Source organism: Macaca thibetana, chromosome 18 (genome assembly GCF_024542745.1).
Source record: "Macaca thibetana thibetana isolate TM-01 chromosome 18, ASM2454274v1, whole genome shotgun sequence".
NCBI lineage: Eukaryota > Metazoa > Chordata > Mammalia > Primates > Cercopithecidae > Macaca > Macaca thibetana.
The window spans coordinates 20,740,001-20,760,129 of NC_065595.1; the positions used below are offsets into that span (position 1 = coordinate 20,740,001).

Below are 20,129 nucleotides of genomic sequence, written 5' to 3' on the forward strand. Positions count from 1 at the left end.
TGCCCAGTCATCACAGCAGGCACATGTGGCAGGAATTGTAATTCCAGGGCTATGGTCGAGGCAAGTGGGGTTTGTGGAGGCCAAGTAACCTGCCCAAGGTCGCTGAGCCTATTCAGTGACAGAGATGGTACCTGCATCCAGAACAATGGGACTCAAGTTTGTACTGGTAATCAGTTCACTCTACCATCTCTGATACAAGACCTTCCCTGTTCCCCCTTACTGCTCAGCTCATTGTCACACAGCTGCAGTGAGTCAAAACCATCCCTCCAGTGTGCCAACTGAAGGGAGTACAGGTGAGGAAGCTATGGGAATTCGCCTAGAAAGCAGGCATTAAAAGGATGGCCCTGTTATGTTGGTTACACATAAAGTGGATTTTTTAAAACTGCCACTTTTGCAGAGATTCAAGTGTTTTTCTCCAATTACACATTCAAAACCTGCCTGAAGAGCTACGTTGATACTGCATATTCAATAATTACACTGTTACTTGTGGCAACTCAACTACACAGCGTGGCATCATTTGTGTCAACCTGCTGGCTTGAGAAATGTGTGCTTAGCTTGGGTGCTGCCAATACCAGGTCTCCCATGGTGCAGGGATAGCAGTGCAGCAGGTAAGCTCTGAAACTGCCTGCTGTTCTGTGCTGAGGGTGCACAGTCTGAGACCTCAGCTGCCAGATTGCCTCTGGGCCTGCTCACCTCCCAAAGGGCAGAAGCCCTGGTCACTGCATATGTCACCAGGGAGAGGACTGGGCAGCCGGGCTGTGTAAGGAAGTTTCGCCTACATGTGGGCTGCCCTCATGCCCATCTCTCCATCCATTCAAGTGTCCATTTCCTAGGGTTGCCATAGAAAAACGCCACAAATTAAGTGGCTTAAACAGAAATTTGCCTCTGGTCTGAGGTTAGAAGTCCAAGGTGTCAGCAGCGTTGGTTTCTTCTAACAGCTGTGCAGGACAATCCATTCCATGGCTTTCCCTAGCACCTGGTCATCGGCAGGCAATTTTTGGTGTTCCTTGGCTTCCACTGCCTCTCGCCTCTGCCTTCGTCTTCACATAGCATTCTTCCTGTGTACAAGTTTCCCCTTTGTATAAAGACACCAATCATATTGGACTAGGATCCCACCCTACTCCAGTATAACTTCATCTTAACTAATTTTATCTGAAATGATCCTGTTTCCAAATAAAGTCACATTCTAAAGCACTGGGAATCAGGACTTCCCGTGAATTGGCAAACAGGACACAATTCAACCTGTAACAACCCATTTCCCAAACATTTTGTGAGCATCCATTATGTGAGATACCAAGAAGTGAGCCTCGTTCTTAGGCAGCTTACACACTGGCATGTGCCCTAAGAACCGCTCTCCAGGGAAGCCTAGAAGACCAGCCTGTGAGTGGGAGGGACACACAGTAAATGCTGCCTGATTTTCAGACTTCTGTGGGTTGAGAGCAGGCTTCATGGAACATTTGATCTGCATCTTGGTGGGGTTCAACAAGTGGAGATGGAACAGAGGGCTTTGCAGAAGAGAGGAACAGTAAGAAGCAAATGATACGGGCCAGGAAGCACAAGAGATGGTCACGCGTTACCGACTTCCCCAGTCTGCGTTCTAGATAGTCGTGGTTATTATGTCACACAAACAGCACACCTGGCCCAACGCCAAAGGGCTGTTAAGCGAGGAGAGTTTATGCTTCCCTGGGTGTCAGACTGTCCTGCCTGCCCAAACAAAACACCCTCAACCTAGCACTTTCAGCCCACACTGCTGCCACCTTTGGCACACACCTTGGCAGTCTGTGCAAGGTCCTCAGCAGCGAGGTGACCCAGGTGTCTGGTCTTCCCAGCATGCAGGGTTAAGTAGCCCATTCCAGTGCCAGGAGAAAGAGAGCTGTCTGTATTCTTGGCCAGATCACTATTTACTTCACCCAGTTTTCCTTTAGCAAAGAATGTTTTTACAAAAAGCCCATGGAGCACCTAATGTTCTACAGCTGGGGTTTGGGACCCTTTGCAGTGGATGGGCCCGACTGCCTTTCTGTTGCTGTTGCGAGTGGCCCCAGATGGGGTGGCGAAGTGTCTGGGGCATTTCCTATCCTGGCCTCAAGCATCAGTGAGGTCAGCTCCCAGCCCACTGCTGTGCTCCCTTTGAAGAATTGGATTAGCAGAGGTGATAAAGGCAACTTTAAGGCCCAGTGCCTGAGCTTGGGGAATATTTATAATGTGTGAACATTAGCCCTTTCAGAGGAGTATAAATCATGTCAGATTTATAGAGCCTGCCTTCTGGAAAAGCACTGATAAAAGGGCCGTGGTACGCATTTTCACACATGAAAGGAAGATCAGGGTCTTCCTGGCATGTCTAAATAGGAACAGCTGAGCTCAACTTCTAGCAGCAACCCTCTCTCTTTGTCCCCCACTCTTCCGTGACCCTGGAGCGTGCTGGCAGGACCCGAGAGCTGTAAAATCACCCACAGCTGAGCCCTCACATGTCCCGCTGTCAGCCGCTCTGTCCCTGGGACCACCCTTCCCGATGCTGTCTGAGTCTGGCTTGCATCCAGCCTCCCAGACAGGACTGAGCCCATCTCCTTTCTCAGGCCATGAGAAGTCTGAGAACACGGTGAAAGCTGGAACTTGCTGTGCCACGTGCAAGGAGTTCTACCAGATGAAGCAGACCGTGCTGCAGCTGAAGCAAAAGGTACGTGCCGCTGGGGTGGGAACGATGATGCGTGATGGAAGGAGGGCTTGGCCAAGGCCAGGTGGAAGGATATTTACAAATGATAAGAAAATAAATTATCCACATTGAGCATTCACGCAGTTGATGCCAGTGAGGTTTGGATGGATTTGGGATGCTTTGCCCACCCTCAGAGCCATCCAAGGGGCAACAGGACACAATGATGGCAAGGGATTGCAGAGGCGATTATTAAAATCAACACTAGGTAAGGGACACGTGGCAAAGCCATAGAGAGGGTGAGCTATAGCTATTGCAACTTCTCATAAAATAAATTTCCAGCCGGGTGCAGTGACTCACGCCTGTAATCCCAGCACTTTGGGAGGCTGAGGCAGGTGGATCACCTGAGGTCAGGAGTTCAAGCTAACATGGTTAGCTAACATGGTTAAACCCCATCTCTACTAAAAAATACAAAAATTAGCTGGGCATGGTGGTGGGCACCTGTAATTCCAGCTACTTGGGAGGCTGAGGCAGAATTTCTTGAACCTGGGAGGCGGAGGTTGCAGTGAGCTGAGACCACTCCATTGCACTCCAGCCTGGGTAACAAGAGCGAAACTCCAACTCGAAAATCAAATTTCCATACGTGTCCTGGGAAAGACCTATGTGATTCTGTTTTATCTAAGATCTGTATATTATTTATGGAGAATATTGTCTCTATAAACTGCCATAAGCTCGTAAGGAATTTCTGCAGTAGCTTTCTTTTTCACTTTTAAAAATTATAGCCTGTGCCCTTTCTGAGCTCCCTGCACCTAGAAAAGCAGCCCTGTGGGAACTTCATGTCATCAAAGATGAGGGCCAATGCACTTTGTAAAAGGCTGTGTGAATGCCTGACAGTATAACAGATTTCTAGTAACACCGTTCTGCTGTGAGTAATGGCCCAGTATGGATCTGGCGATCTGACTTCTTGAACAACTGTCCTGGACCCATATAAACAGTATTTATTGTACCTAAGATGGCTTAATTTGCTAGTTTGTCAGTGACTCAGAAGTCACCCTTACACTGATGAAACATAATCTTCTTGGTTTGTTTAACTGCTCCCACTCAAGACTCTTAGCGTATCAGAGAGGTGTATCTGCCCTGTTGAACTTTGGCATCCAGTGATTCTAAAGGGCTTGAGAGTAAGTCTGAGATGGTATCTCTTTCCCATGTTCAACAAACATGCAGCAAGCCCGTAATGAAAACCACAGCTACCAGTTCAGTAAATCAACAGGCTGAGAAGAGAAATGGTTTGCAAGCCTTTTTTTACAACACTGACGACATGATCTGCTTAACGGAAACATGTATATATCTGATGGATAATTATGAATAAAACATAGATTTAACCCTAAATAGCTTATGATCCTAATAGGAAGACTAGGCAGAAAACCTTGTCTATCACTATAAACACAGAGACAGAAATAAATACATCCAACACAGATATCCCCAGTTTGAGCTTAGGTTGATGTTAGTTGTATTAAACAAACCCAGAGAAGGATTCCAGGAAGAAGTAAGTTTGCATTTCATAAGCCGGAAGGGCTTGGGGCAGGCAGTTGATCAATATCTCCAGGTGTACCTCTCACGACATAAAGCTACCCTCCCTGGAAATAAATAAATAGATTATTTCCTTCCCTGGAAATAATCTATGTGCCTTAGGGAATTTATTTCCAGCCAAGATTAGGAACAAGGGGGCTAAATATCACAAGTTGTTCAGAAATGCAGTTGCTAAATCAATGTGTGGTTTTCCCTTAACCTCCCTGCCATGTTTTTTTGTGATGCATAAAAATAAAAATGTTAAAAGAAGTGGAGAAACTTGCATTGAAATACTTGTCACCCTCAAAGACCCTGCTGGAGAGCTATATAAAAATCCACAAGGTCGTCTTAATACTCCAGTAACTCTTACGCAATTGAGCTGGACTAGAGTCGTTCTACCTTATAGCAAAATCTTTCTGCAAATGCACTGTGGCAATCCCAAGCCAATGCAGACTTTCATCGAATGTTATGAGGAGCAACTCATTTCTAAAGGTTCCTATTAGAATGTCTTGCATTCTACAGCCTAGAAAGCGTTATATCCAGAATCACATTTAATTAGCACCATGACCCCGTGGAAAAGATACTGATGGTCTCAGAGAGGTGAAGTAACTGTCCAAGAGGGCAGGCCTAAAACCTAGGTCCTCTCACTTCTACTCTGGTGCCAGTGTTTGGATTGTCAGTTGGTTTTTTGTTGTTGTTGTTTTTGTTTTGTTTTGCTTTTGAGACAGAGTCTCGCTCTGTCGCCCAGGCTGGAGTGCAATGGTGCGATCTTGGCTCACTGCAACCTCCGCCTCCCGGGTTCAAGCAATTCTCTGCCTCAGCCTCCTGGGTAGCTGGGATTACAGGTGCCCACCACCACACCAGGCTAATTTTTTTGTATTTTTAGTAGACAGGGTTTCACCATGTTGGCCAGGATGGTCTTGAATTCCTGACCTTGTGATCCACCCACCTTGGCCTCCCAAAGTGCTGGGATTATAGGCATGAGCCTCCACACCCGGCCTGTCAGTTGGTTTTTAATGTCGTCTTGCTGCTGCTAATGCCATTTGTTCACAAAAGAACATAGGACATCTGCCCAAATAAACATTAGCCAAGAAGGAAATGCCAGCAGTCCTAGACCATGGCCAACCCCACAGCATAAAATGCTGTTTAAACACGTTGAACCACACCACGAATGTCCAGTCGGCAACGTTCCAACCGTGGGGAACACAACAGGTCACATGCCCTGGGTTCTGGCAGTCTGCAGACAACAGGAAACTTAAAAGACCTATCGCTTTTCAAATGAGCAACACTAAGCCATAATGTCTAGGTATGCACAGTTGGGTGATACATTATTTTTAAAAACACAGGAAGTGATTACTGTAAAAGGAAAGTGGTGACTTGTTGGGGAAGAGAGGAGACTGATTGGGATAGGGCACGTGGAAGGAGGGGGTCCGGGGTGGCTGGCAAAGTTCTGTTGATTGATTCGGGAGTTCTTTAAAAGGGTGCTTACTTTCATTTTTAAGTTCTGGGGCACATGTGCAGGCTGGGCGGGTTTGTTACATAGGTTAAATGTGTGCCATGGTGGTTTGCTGCACCTAAAGGGGTGCTTGCTTTATAACAGTTTGCTATATATAGCAAGTGTTATATTTGTGTTGTGAGGTTTCCAGGTTCTTTGCTTTATTTTGCAATAAAAACATGTTTTTAAATGCTGTATAGACCTCAGTGCCTCCACCTCCACCACTTCTTCTGTGGTGTGGGAAGAAAACAAGTGATGTGGTGAGAAAGGGACAATGTGGGGATAGATGAGATGCCTGTCATTTCCCTTTCAGATGGGTCTCTGTCCCACAAGAGCACTTAAAATTAAGAGCCAACTCTCCTCTCCATTTTTTTTTTTTTTTAAGTTGCTTGTGTTCTGGCAGCAGGGGCTATCGGATTTGAGAGTCAAATTGCTGCAGAGAGTCCCCCTGGGAAGGGAGACTCCAGAAAGAGAGGCCTGGCACTTACTGTCTTGTGGGGAAACCGTGCCAACGGTGTTAAATCAGCAAACGATGGCCGAATGGAGTAGGGCCAACAGTCAGGCCTGAGAATATAGAGGCCCCTAAGATTTCAAGTGAGTAGATTTGCAGCGTGATGGCTGCACTTGCTCGCTCTAGCGCCACCTTTGCCTCAGGCGGTTATATGGCTTCTCAATAATTTGTGGTTTCCTCTGCTGCTGGTAAAATGGGTCTTCCCAGGATTATTGGGAATCCATGTTAAAGTGACTGTAGACCCGGAGCAGTGGCTCATGCCTGTAATCCCAGCACTTTGGGAGGCCAAGGAGGGCAGATCACTTGAGGTCAGGAGTTTGAGACCAGTCTGGCCAACATGGTGAAACCCCATCTCTACTAAAAATATAAAAATTAGTTGGGTGTGGTGGCAGGAGCCTGTAATCTCAGGTACTCGGGAGGCTGAGGCAGGAGGATCACTTGAACCTGGGAGGCGGAGGTTGCAGTAAGCTGAGATTGCGCCACTGCACTCCAGCCTGGATGACAGAGTGAGACTGTGTCGAAAAAAAAATTTTAAAAGTGACTGTAGGTTGCCACTTGGTTTAGTGGTTAGGAGCACAGATTCTGGAAGCAGATTGGCTAAGTTTAAATTCTAGACCCACCATTTGCTGGCTGTATGACTCTGGGTAAGTTACTTAACCTCTCTGTGCCTCAGTTCTACTTTTTAAAAAGGACATTAATACCTACTGCCTAAAGATTTTATGACAATAAAAGGTTAATATTCACAAAGAACTGAGAACAGTGCCATCCATCTAGAAAGAGCTCTACAAATGTTTAGCAAGTAAAAATATTATTTATTAGCACTCTACAAAATGCTTTACAAGAGGCATCTCATGGATTCATCCCAACGGCTCTTTGAGGCAGAAGCTCTCTTACAAAGGCTAGTATGAGATAAATGATACGTATAATTCCATTGACTGGAATCCGGGGGAAATGCAGACTCTTTCTACATTACTACAACCTTCCTCCCAAACTCCTAGCATCCCACAGCCCATCTTCTGCTGTGTTTATGCAGAAAGTGGGGCCAGAGATTCTGGACAGCCACCTCTAAAGTACCAGTGCCTTCACTCTGCACTCATTCTGCTACTGCACGGAGGGGCTGAAGGGAGCCAGGATGCAGCCACCCAGCAGGAGGTCAGCCGGGACACTGAGGTCAGCGTTTGCCACCTTACCTCGTAACTTTTACAAGAGGCCAAACCAAGCAAAGAGGACTGCGGGAAATAGGTGGGGAATAGGGGAGCATCTCTGGAGCCCATCTGTGTGCAGGTCTCATCCTGAGGTTCTGTTTACAAAATTTTAAATATGAAGACTTGATCATGTGTTGAAGCTGCACATTTTGTAGATTTGAAAATGAAGGATGAAGGGACTTACCAAAGTTACACAGCTACTTAGGAACAAAGCCAGGAGCAGCCCTCAGACAGCCTTTTTTTTTTTTTTTTTTTTTTTTGAGACACAGTCTCCCTCTGTCACCCAGGCTGAAGTGGAGTGCAGTGGTGCAATCTTGGCCCACTGCAACCTCCACCCCCTGGGTCCAAGCGATTCACCTGCCTTAGCCTCCCGAGTAGCTGGGACTACAGGCATGTACCACCATACCCAGCTAATTTTTGTATTTTTAGTCAAGACAGGGTTCCACCATGTTGGCCAGCCTGGTCTCGAACTCTTGACCTCAAGTGATCCGCCCACCTTGGGCTCCCAAACTGCTGGGATTAGAGGCATGAGCCACAGTGCCTAGGCCCCCAGACAGTATTTCTGCTGGGTCTATGACAATGGCTGGACACTGAGTCAGGCACGTTAAACACAACATCACTTTAACCCTCCAGCAGTGCTTCTAGGTGGCTGTTACCATCCCCATTTTATAGATGAGGAAATCCAGGCTATGTAGCTTACCCAAGATTCCACAGGTAGAATGTGGCAGGGCTGAGATTTAAAGGTAAGTCTGCCTCATGCCAACGCCCAAGGGTGGGATCCATGTTTCAGTGTCTCAGTTGGAAGCAGATGATAAAATTGCATCAGGCTTCAGCTGCCAGTGTTGACCCATTGCCTCAAGGTTGCAGTAGATTGACTGATCCATTTCCCTCATTCACTGGTTCACTCCTCTTCCTCCCCAGGGCCACAGGTACCCACTTGCAGGTTGTGGTGGTCTATTGCTATGACACAATGATGTCAGCACCATTTTAAATGTATCCCAGGAACACAGTGGTGACTCTAAATCATGAGCCCTGACTTGAAATTGTACAAAGCTGACTTTCAGGTTGCACAAGATTTTGATTCTTACAGTCATCCCTACTGAATTCTGAGTGACAGTCACAGGGGAATTGTAGTAGGGATCTCTAGAGGGACAGAACTAATGGGGCAGCTGTATATATTAAAGGGAGTTTACTGAGGAGAATTGACTCACATGATCACAAAGTGTCAAAGAATTTGTGGACGCGTTTTACAACCACCACAGTCACTGTTGCCCAGTTATACTGAAGGTCAGCTCCGGGTGTGCAGGGGAACCGTCAGCCACATTCTCGGTCCTGGCTCCCAAGGCTGAGAGTTCTTTAAGGGCAGGGACCATGTCTTGGTCACCACTATAGCCATAGAACCAAGCACAGGACCTGTACATAGTAGGTGTTCAATAAATGTTTGAGACATAAAATAGATAATTAACAAATTGAGAGTGTGAAATAAGTAGATCCTATTAATTATGATAATAATGAGTTCCAGTGATATGTAGGCCATCTGGAGCTTATCTAAGCTCACCTACTAACTAGCTGAGTAATGTCGTGCAAGTTGTTTGCCCTAGAAGGCCTCTAGGTTTAGAAAGAGGCTCTTTATGGTTTCTCTGAGCTCTAACTAGCTCTAGTAAAAAGTATATACATATGTCTCATGAAAAGGCTTTGCAGCTTCTACCACCAAGACAAATGCTGAGGCTCTCCCCTGCCATTGCTTCCTGACCGAGGCTTCCTCTTCTCCTTGCAGATTGCGCTGCTCCCCAACAATGCAGCTGACCTGGGCAAGTATATCACCGGTGACAAGGTGCTGGCCTCAAACGCCTACCTTCCTGGACCTCCTGGCCTGCCTGGGGGCCAGGGCCCACCTGGTGAGTGTAGAGGAGGGCACAGGAGGGTGATCACCATCAGAAAAAGCCTTCCAAAAGCTCACATTTGCTGGGGGCTGGACAGTGTTCTCCAGCTTCCATCGAGGAGAAACGAGGCAGGTGTCCATAGGGCTGCCACACACCCAGGCAATGAGAGGACCTTGGGAAATAGCCCCTCAAGCCTGAGAAACCCTCATAGCCAATAGCAATTTGGGAGAAAAAGGTCATTGTCCTGGGATTGGATAAGGTTCCTAAAGATCATTTTAAGTTAAAAAAAAAAAAGGAAAACTATCTTAAACTTTTTTCTGGAAAAATGTTAACATATACAAAAATGGAACAGTATTATGAAGCCCCCCTGCTCGGGGCTCCTCGCCCAATTCTAACAACTCAGAGCCAGCCTCTTCCTGCTACTCCCCAGTCTTCCTTCTACCTTCCCTTATTTGTTTGCATATTTATACCTATATTTATTTTTATACCTAGCTATACGTTTTTCCAAGTCGACTGTATTGACATACAGGTGATATATAATGTACTCGTTTAAATTACAGTTTGAGTTTTAACAAATGTATTTACCCATCTAACTCCTATCCTACATTTCAAGATATAGAACATTTCTATCACCCTAGAAATCTCCCTTGTGTCCATGTGCATGTGTCTGCTTCCCCAACCCCTGGTCTAGGCAGACACTGAACTGCTTTCTTTCACTGTGGTCTCACCTGTTCTAGAACTCCATATCACTGGAATATTTTAATTTATATATATATATATATATGTTCTTGTGAATGTATACTTTCAGCTTCTTTCATTCAGTATGCTGTTCCTGAAGATTCACACTTATTAATTGGGTGAAAATCCCAAACATCCTATCATTTCATCGGGAAATATACAATGAGAACTTAAAAAAGTAGTTCCAAGTTATTTTATATTTTGAGTACCTCCACAGATAGAGCAATGGATTTTTTTCTCCACACTGGTAAGGGAAATGACATTAATGTTAGCAAATGATTCTAAACCTTTGAGTGCCTTATCCCTGGCTATCATTGCTTAGCGGTGTGCTAGGTGTTATGAATGACCTCTTGACATCCGAATTGGGAAGACCAGACATACAGAGCCAATGCAAATAAATAAAACAGTATCCACATGCCCTCCAGGTAAGTGCACAGATGCTTCCTGCTGTGGGAGCTGGTAGGGAGTGAGCACTGTAGCCTGCAATGGTCAGCGGCATTTAGGTTTGATCTGGACGTGGGAGACTGGTAGAAATTGCCCAGAGAAGAAGGACACAGGTGGATTTTCAGTTGGAAAGTCAGCAAGAACAAAAGGTCAGAGTTCTTCACAGAGGGTTGGTGTGTTTCCTCTCCACTTATGTCTTGAACTCTTCAAACACAAACCTGGATCTCAGTCCGTCCAGAGAATAAGATGGTTCAGGATTTGGTTTTTCTTCGTTCATTCCCTTGGCCTGAGGTACTCTGGGTCATGGTGGAGTTTTCTCCAGCAAATGCTTCACACAGGCCCCCTCTGGCTGCTTCTAAAGAGACTGGCATCTCTCCTTATAAACTGCTTCCTAGCACGGTGCTCTCCACTCTCCTCTAAGAGAATGCTCTTGCTTTGCTTCTCTGGAGGAAGTCAACTCCAGGCTCTAGATCACTAGAACAAAACCAACTGTAGGAGCAGGGGAGCCACTGGCTGTCTTGCTTAATAAATGCCTTGCAAGCTTGCTACTCCAATGCTGCCATCTGGCTTACAACATGGTTTGAGCTGTCCAGGGTCCTTGATGGAGCAGAGAGTGATTGAGGATGAATAAGCTTTTGCAACATACCCAGCCTTTGAATGGGGACATTCCAAACCCATTTCCTTCTCTCTCTTAACTTTCAGTGTTTGTGGTACCCACCATTGAGACTTAGTAGGGAAGCTAGAAAGCTAATAGGCTTTCTCTCGCCCTTAAATTAAAGTCCAGTTCCGAGGCCTGTGGTGAATCAGACTGGAGCACCAATACAGGAAACTACTCTGGGTTGGAATCTGTTTAGCTTTGGTGGTAAGGGGGCGGCTGCTGCTTTCTGGCCTCCACTGCCATATATAAGGTGCTACCATTTGTACATCAAAGGCCCACATTTCAAAGGCACTTGACATACTATGATCTCTGTAGTGGACTGACTATGTAAATCTAGCTGAGATATCTCTGGCCTCTTTTATGTGCTACTGGAGGTAAAATATTTAGTAAAAGGAGAGATCTGGCACCCTTTCCAAACTCATTGTAGATATACCTGGAACCAGTATTAAGAGTAGGGGTATGAGACATGTTTGGATGGAACACTGACTGCTTTTAACTTTGGCTTAATTATTCTGTGTACTAAAAAAGACTTATCTAAATATGAAAAGTCTAAAGTATCTGTTTCTTTGTTTCATGTGCTGGAGTCTGAGTGTCATTCCATCTTGTCACTGCTCTGTCAGTACTAGGCGTTAGGTATGGTCAAAAAGTAATTATTATGTGCGTTTAAAAGAACAATTATGAGACAAGTATAGCATAGCAATCTTCTCAGTCTCTTCAATGCAATCACTTAATAAAAAGCATTTACTAAGCAGCCTACTATGTATCCAGGACTATCTGAGGATATGCTAATAAATAAGACACAATTCAAGCTCTCACAGAGCTGATGATCTAAAATGGGTTAAAACACAATGTCCTTCTGCATGCAGAAGAATGAGGTTGGACCCTTACCTTACACCATCTGCAAAAATTAACTCAAAATGGATTAAAGAGTGAAATGGAAGACCCTAAAACTATGAAAATCCTAGAAGAAAACATAGAGGAAAGCTTTATGACATTGGATTTGGTGACGATTTCTTGGATATGACCCCAAAAGCATAGGCAGCAAAAGCAGTAGATAAATGGGACTACATCAAACTTAAATTTCTGTGTCTCAAAGCGAAAATCAACAGGGCAAAAACAACCTACAGGATGGAAGAAAATAATTGTAAATCATATATCTGATAAGGGGTTAATATCTAGGATAGATAAGAACTTCAATATTCAACAAAAAAAGCAACTGATTAAAAAAGATGGGAAAAGGACTTGAATAGACATTTCTCCAAAGAAGATATACAAATGGCCAAAACCCATATTAAAAGATACTCAACATCACTGATCATTAGAGCATTGCAAACCAAAACCACAGTGAGATACCACCCCACACCCATTAGGATGGCCACTATTTTTGAAAAAATACAAGCTTGGGAAACACAGGGAGACCCTGTCTAATTAAAAGAAAATTTAAGCTAGCCAGGCTATAGTCCCAGCTACTCAGGATGCTGAGGTGTAAAAGATGGCTTAAGCCCAGGAGGTCGAGGCCACTGTAAGCCATGAACATAACACTGCATTTCCAGTCTGTGTGACAGAGCAAGACCCCATCTCAAAAAAAGGGGGGAAAAAACCCAACAAAATAAATATTGACAAGGATATGGAAAAATTGGAACCCTGTGCACTGTTGATGTGAATGTAAAATGGTTCACTCACTGTGGAAAAGAGTGTGGAGATTCCTCAAAAAATTAAACATATCAGGAGGCTTAAGCAGGAGGATCACATGGGCTCAGGAATTCGAGGCCAGCCTAGGCAACAGAAACCCTAACTCAAAAAATATCTATATCTATAACTATATCTATAAATGAGATCCAGAAATCCCACTCCTGGGTATATACCCCAAAGAATTAAAAGCAGGATCTTGAAGAGATGCTCGCACACCCATCTTCATAGCAGCACTTTTCACAATAGCCAAGAGGCTGAAGCAACCCAAGTGTCCATCAATGGATAAGATGGAAAAACAAAATGTGACATACACATACAATGGAATATTATTCAGCCTTTAAAAAGATGGAAATTTTGATGTAGGCTACAATATAGATGAATCATAAGGATATTGGGTTAAGTGAAATAAGCTGGTCAAAAAATGACACATTAATTATATAAGGTATCTAAAATAATTAAATTCATAGAAACAGAAAGTAGAATAGTGGTTACCAGGGGCTGAGCAGAGTGGAAAATGGGGAGTTATTCAGTGGTCTAGAGTTTCCGTTTTACAAGATGAGAAAGTTACAGAGATCTGTTGCACAACAATGGGAATGTACTTAACATTACTAAACACTACATTTAAAAAATAGTTAAGATGGGCTGGGGTCCGTGGCTCACGCCTGTAATCCCAGCACTTTGGGGAGGCTAAGGTGGGCAGATCACTTGAGGTCAGGAGTTCAAGACCAGCATGGCCAACATGGTGAAACCCCGTCTCTACTGAAAATACAAAAAATTAGCCAGAGGTGGTGGTGGGCACCTGTAATCCCAGCTACTTGGGAGGCTGAGGCAGGAGAATTGCTTGAACCTGGGAGGTGGAGGTTGCAATGAGATAAGATCGCAGCACTACACTCCAGCCTGGGTAGCAGAGCAAGACTCCATCTCAAAAAAAAAAAAAAAAAAAAAGGCAAATTTTGTGTTGTGTATTTTTTATCACAAGTTTTTAAAAATGCTCGCCAGGTCCCCACTGTCTCTTCCCTTATCCCCCCAGCTGATGTTCAAGGCCTAAAGCAGAGGTGAACATGCTGATGTCTGCACCCAGGTGCTGCCCCAGAGTATACATAACCACGGCCCTTGAGCCGGCAAGATATCCCCTCGAGTCCCCGGTGTGGGCAGACATGCTCTGTTCCACACACAAGTGGGGAAACGCCGCAAACCCAACCCAATACAAAGCGGCTGTTTACAACTCTGTCTGCTGTGGGTCAACGTAGACGACGCCTAAAGGACTCTTCCCCATCAGCTTCCATAATAGGGTGGTATGACCATTTTTTGGCACACATGCAAGCGACTATTATCAGACAGGCATGAGAACAGATGACTTGTTAAACTCGGTATAGTCTCAGTGCTGTGTCAATACAGGCCTCTGAAAAGAATTAAAAAACAAAACCCCTCAGCCTCTACAGAGATGAGCAGGTCGCATGGATACGTAGAAGGGAGCTGGGCAGGAGCAGTCGGAAGCAAGGGAACTGAACCAAATGGAGAGCACTCACCCCACGTAAAGGGGCCGCCCCTACTGAGAACTCCAGTTGGTTGGTTGTGCTGCTGATGGAATTGCGGTTTTTGTGCTTCCTGTTTGAAACCAGAGCCAGGCACCCAGATTTTTATATGAAATCTCCCAATTTTTATTTTTATTTATTTATTTATTTATTTTTGAGATGGAGTCTTACTCTGTTGCCTAGGCTGGAATGCAGTGGCACAATCTCGGCTCACTGCAACCTCCGCCTCCCAGGTTCAGGAAATTCTCCTGCCTCAGCCTCCCAAGCAGCTAGAATTACAGGCCTGTGCCACCAAGCCCAGCTAATTTTTGTATTTTTAGTAGAGATGGGGTTGCACCATGTTGGCCAGGCTGGTCTCAAACTCCTGACCTCAAGTGATCTGCCCACCTCAGCCTCTCAAAGTGCTGGGATTACAGGCATGTGCCACCACACCTGGCCCCGATTTTTAAATGTTAAGAATGCTCAGAAGAAAATGATATGCATAAACAGAAAACACATGTGCAGTGCATGAATGTATATAAACATGCATAAATTATACTATAGATACACTGCAAGCGTGTGCAATGAAGTAAGCAGTTAATTCTTGCTTTCAGAGGCCTGTATCGACACAGCACTGAGACTATGCCAAGTTTAACAACAAGTCATCTATTTTTGTGCCTGTCTGATGATAGTTGTTGGTACGACGGGGGAGATGTTAAAATGTTTTTGGAGACAGGTGATCTGTGGTGATGGAGACAAGGCACAAAAGGAGAGAATAGTGGGAGCTGGATTGTGTGCCATGGCATGGTTTATTCAGGGAGGATGGGACTGTGGGGCGATTAGGAAAGAGGCAATTGTGGGAAAAATGCTGGCAAGAAGGACAAGCATGAACAAGGATACTATGCTGAGGAGTTGGAGCTTTATTCTCTACGCAGAGGGGAGCCGCTGTAGGGTTTTATTTTAGATGGTTCGATATTATCTCACCTCTTTTGGATACTTCATTTTATTTTCCTCTTTGTGATTCTCTTTGAGTAACTATTGACTTATCTTTAAGTTCACTGAGTCTTTGCTCAGCTGCGAGCGGTCTGCTGATGGGCTTATATCATTTTCATATATGATGTTGTATTTTATATTTCCATTTGACTTTTTTCCTTTAATTTCCATCTCTCTGCTAAAATCCCTCATCTGTTCAGAGAAGCTGTTTATCTTTTCCACCAGCCCCTTTCACATACTGTTATTTTAAAGCCCATATCTCATTATTCCGACATCTGGGTCCCCTCTGAGGCTTGTCCTGCTGATTGTTCTATCACTTCTATCACTTGACAATGGGTTTTTTGTTTTGAATTTTTTTTTGTTTTATTTTTATTTTTGAGATGGAGTCTCACTCTGTCACCCAGGCTGTAGTGCAATGGTGCAATCTTGGCCCACTGCAACTTCTGCTTCCCAGGTTCAAGCAATTCTCCTGCCTCGGCTTCCCGAGTAGCTGGGATTACAGGCACCCACCATCACATCTTGCTGATTTTTGTATTTTCAGTAGAGGTGAGGTTTCACCATGTTGGCCAGGCTGGTCTCGAACTCCTGACCTCAGGTAATCCATCCGCCTAAGCCTCCCAAAGTGCAGGGATTACAGCATGAGCCCCTGTGCCCAGCCCTTTTTTCTATGTGCCTGAAAGTTTTGGATTGAATGCCAGACATCATTTGCAGAGAAACAGTAGAGACTGAGGTATGTAGTTATCACTCCTGGAGATGAGTACCCTCTTCTTTTGTCAGGCCACTGCCATGGGAAGTCAAGTCAGCCTACTGAATAACAGCTGGGTTTTGGCCTTATTGTCACTACATTTACTTTGTGTTCCACAGTCTTCAAATAATTCCTCCAGTGGTAGGATGCTGTTACCTTATGCTTAGCGGATGCCTAGGTTACCAGTGGATTTTTCTCAGTGTTTATACTCTGAGCTTTCTGCAGCCTCTACACACACATACCTGTGCCACAGAGGGGTTCTGTCCCCACACTGTTGCCCTTCCGCCAGTGGTAGATTGCTATTACTTCATGCTAGAATTGTGGAGCAAGGGGACATTTTCAGTTCTCCTGCTCCAGCTGCAATCCTAAGCATGACCTATGCTTCTGGGCCTTGGGGTGAGATGATCTTCCCCACATCCCCTGACTCATCCCCCAGCATGCCTTCCATCCCTGGCAAATCTTGGCCAATGAACATTTCCTACCCCTCACTAAGAAGTAAGGGATATTTCTCTGGGGCGTGCAAGAAAGAGTGAGTTTGCTGACCCACCCAGTGCCTTGAGACATCTGCACCAAAAGGTTGAAAGTAGGTGGGTTACATAGTAAGACTTGTTTTAGATATGTCATCCCTATAGAAATGTCAAAAATGGGCGAGGGGTAGACAAGGCTGCGGGGGGGCAGAGAGACTAGCAATGAGGCAAGAGTCAAGGCAAATATAAGGAAGGCCTAACAGATTTGTTTTAGTACTATGTGGGAAGTACTATACTAAGTGGTGTGTGTATATCTGAAATCTCATTGAATACAACTACTCCATAAGGAAGATTTTTATTAGCCCAGCTTTACAGACGAGATGAGAAACTAAAGCTCAGATAGCTCGGGCAACTTGTCAGATTCAAACCCAAGTCTCCCTGATGCTAAAACCTGTCTCTTAACTGCTGTCCTGCCGCGATCACCACTTCTCTGCTGTGGTGGCCACTATCGGCTGTGATCCAGTGGAGAGAAGGGAGCAGACAGCTGTGAGATGTTAAAGAAGTAAAATGCACAGGAGCTGGCCACTGATTCAAAAACGAGGTTGCAGAAATGGGGAAATATAGAGGAAGACTCTCCAGGTTTTGGCTTGAGTGGATGGGTGACTGGCGGTCTGTGAAAAGAGAGGAAGATGGGGAAGCTGCTTTTGACCATATCAAGTTTAAAATGCCCGTGGGACATCCTGATGCAGATGTCAGAAGGCAAAGGCAGAGAGAGTACAAAGAGAAATGACTGCAGGGGCCCGGGACTCTTGTTAGCCAGGGCCCTTCGTCCTTCTCATGTGCTGTGAGCTAATGAGGTGTTCTTTGATTACAGGCTCACCAGGACCAAAGGGGAGCCCAGGCTTCCCCGGTATGCCAGGCCCTCCTGGGCAGCCCGGTCCACGGGGCTCAATGGGACCCATGGGACCATCTCCTGATCTGTCCCACATTAAACAAGGCCGGAGGGGCCCTGTGGTCAGTATCTTATCAGAGATCCACTTCCTGTTTGGGGGAAAATGTGTTTTTGTCCCATGCTTTTCCCTGTGGTTAAACCAGATCCTTTTGTATTGTAGGGTCCACCAGGTGCACCAGGAAGAGATGGTTCTAAGGTAAGCCTTATGAGTGGTCCTCACAAGCTAAAGGTCTCTCACGTTCGATTTTGTTTTGTTTTGTTTTTTTGAGATGGTCTTGCTCTGTCACCCAGGCTGGAGTGCAGTGGCGCAATCTTGGCTCGTTGCAACCTCTGCCTCTCGGGCTCAAGCCCAATTCTCCTGCCTCAGCCTCCCAAATAGCTGGGACCACAGGCATGTACCACCACTCCCGGCTAATTTTTGGATTTTTTAGTAGAGATGGGGTTTCACCGTATTACCCAGACTGGCCTTAAATTCCTGAGCTCAGGTGATCTGCCCGTCTCGGCCTCCCAAAGTGCTGGTATGACAGGCATGAGGCACCGCTCCTGGCCTGAAGGTCTCTCACTTTCTACCTCTTGCACTGACATCGAGGAAAGCTTACCAGTTACTGTTTACCATCCCCATTTTGCATGCAGCAAAAGTGAGACACAGACACCAGATACAACTTTTTCCCCAAAGCTGGGAACAAAATCTGAAAAGCCATTTTCTTAAATTCTGAAACCAACCCCAAAGACAAAAACCACCACCACAACCGGTCATAGGAAAAATGACCCCTATAAATTTTAAATGAGCCTCTGCATTGTGATACTCACATGTGTTTTTCTCTTTAACCAGTGTTGCTTTACAGGACAGCGTTTTGTGTGTTTCCATTTCTGTGAGATTTTCAAGTCAGGGACAGGAGATGCTCCATTCTTTCTACAAGCAGGGTGGTTCCCCTCTGAGAGCCGCCTTCTCTTTTTTGCCTCACAAAGAAGTCAGTGTGAGATATTTCAGAAAGTTTGTTACTGCACATGCTGCTGGGAAATACGAACATTCCTCTTGCCAGGAAGGTTTGAAAATATATGGGCTCAAGGGAAATCAGAATGAGAAACACTTGACCCAAGCAATCTTGTTCAAATCAGTGGTCCCGTGAGTCCAGCTCAGTTTTACATATGTTTTCTATAGAAAATATTTGTTGTTTTGTGCAGGGAAGTGGTTATGGTGGGTGTATAAATAGAGACTATTGTTGTGGTATCCATGTGCTCTAGAAAGCTAACCCTGGCCTTTCTGTTTTTAGGGGGAGAGAGGAGCGCCTGGGCCCAGAGGGTCTCCAGTAAGTAGCATTCTGTGTCCTGCTTCCCCAGGGGAACATTCTCAGGGATGCAGCTCTGATGAGCCTATAGGTCAGTCTAGTAGCAAAGGCCCGCCCCTTCCTGATGCCACTCAGCTCACCTGAGCAGAACTTTGTGGTTAGGAAGACAGTCATAGAAGACCTTAGCTGCTAGTTTGGATTTATTTTTCAAACTTGTTTTCTGTTGTTGTTTTTTCTTTTATCATGGCTAATCTTCATTTAAAATGTCTTTCCTAAAGCTCAAAACCCTACTATGCCATGAGTCTGTTTCCAAGTTTTCTCATAAAATGTTTTATGAGTCTGTATCATAAAACATTTGAAAGGTCTAGGAAAGAAATCTATAGGTTTAAATCATAACTCTGCATACTTGAGAATTTAGCCACTGCTACAACCCTAGCCGGTCAGATGCCCATCTCCTCTTAAAAAGCGCAAAACCATGCAGGGCTGTTTAGGATCTGAGAAGAAATTAGCTGCATATATGCATAGTGTCTGGGAGATTTAAAATGAGAAATAGTAGTATTCAGAAGCACAGAACATTCAAACCACTTCACTGCTTCTGAAGAAGTATCATTTCTGAAATCCAAAAGCTGTGGCCACAGAGGTGGAAGTCGTGGGTTCCCATCTCAACTCTTCTACCTGCTAGCTTTCTGACCACGGCACATCACTGAGGGTCTCTGGGCATCATTCCCCCACCTGTGCAGTGGCAATAGTGGAATCTGACCTGCCATCCCTCAAGTGGCTATTGTGAGGGTCAAATGATATGAAAATCCTATGCCTGTCTTAGTGCTTTACCATGTAAGCTCTGCTTCCATAGTGCCTGCTGCTGCTGCAGCAGTTGTGGGAAGTGATAACAATTTTATTACAAACTTCTGACAAGCCCAGAACATGCGTGTTTATGCATTTCTTTTTTACCATGCCCCACACAGCACTCTATAAAATTAAGGCTTAGTAAATACTATATGATGATAAAGGATACTCAAGACATAGAAAAATTAGGAAGCTTTTGTTTGGACCTTTCCTAGATGATGAGGAGTTGACGTCTTTACAACATCCTCTCAACCTCATTTAGTTTGTGCTTATAGTCGGCCATCTTATAAACATTTTAATAATTTTGAGACAGGGTCTCACTCTGTCACCCAGGCTGGAGTGCAGAGGCACAATCTCGGCTCACTGCAGCCTCGACCTTCTGGGCTCAAGCGATCATCCACCTTAACCTCCCAAGTAGCGGGGTCCACAGGTGCCCACCACCACACCTGGCTAAATTTTTGTTAATATTTTTTGTAGAGAC

The 20,129-nt window shown here is 45.0% G+C and overlaps 1 protein-coding gene across 3 annotated transcripts in view; it reads left to right on the forward strand.

Moving 5' to 3' along the window:
• Positions 1 to 20,129, forward strand: part of CCBE1 (collagen and calcium binding EGF domains 1) — a 288,086-nt gene that overhangs the window by 237,815 nt on the left and 30,142 nt on the right. For all 3 annotated transcript variants that reach the window (XM_050767932.1, XM_050767934.1, XM_050767935.1), the window contains 5 exons: positions 2,574 to 2,674; positions 9,205 to 9,325; positions 17,436 to 17,575; positions 17,674 to 17,709; positions 18,788 to 18,823. In XM_050767932.1, the coding sequence (XP_050623889.1) occupies positions 2,574 to 2,674; positions 9,205 to 9,325; positions 17,436 to 17,575; positions 17,674 to 17,709; positions 18,788 to 18,823 (434 nt within the window). The remainder of the gene's footprint in view (positions 1 to 2,573; positions 2,675 to 9,204; positions 9,326 to 17,435; positions 17,576 to 17,673; positions 17,710 to 18,787; positions 18,824 to 20,129) is intronic.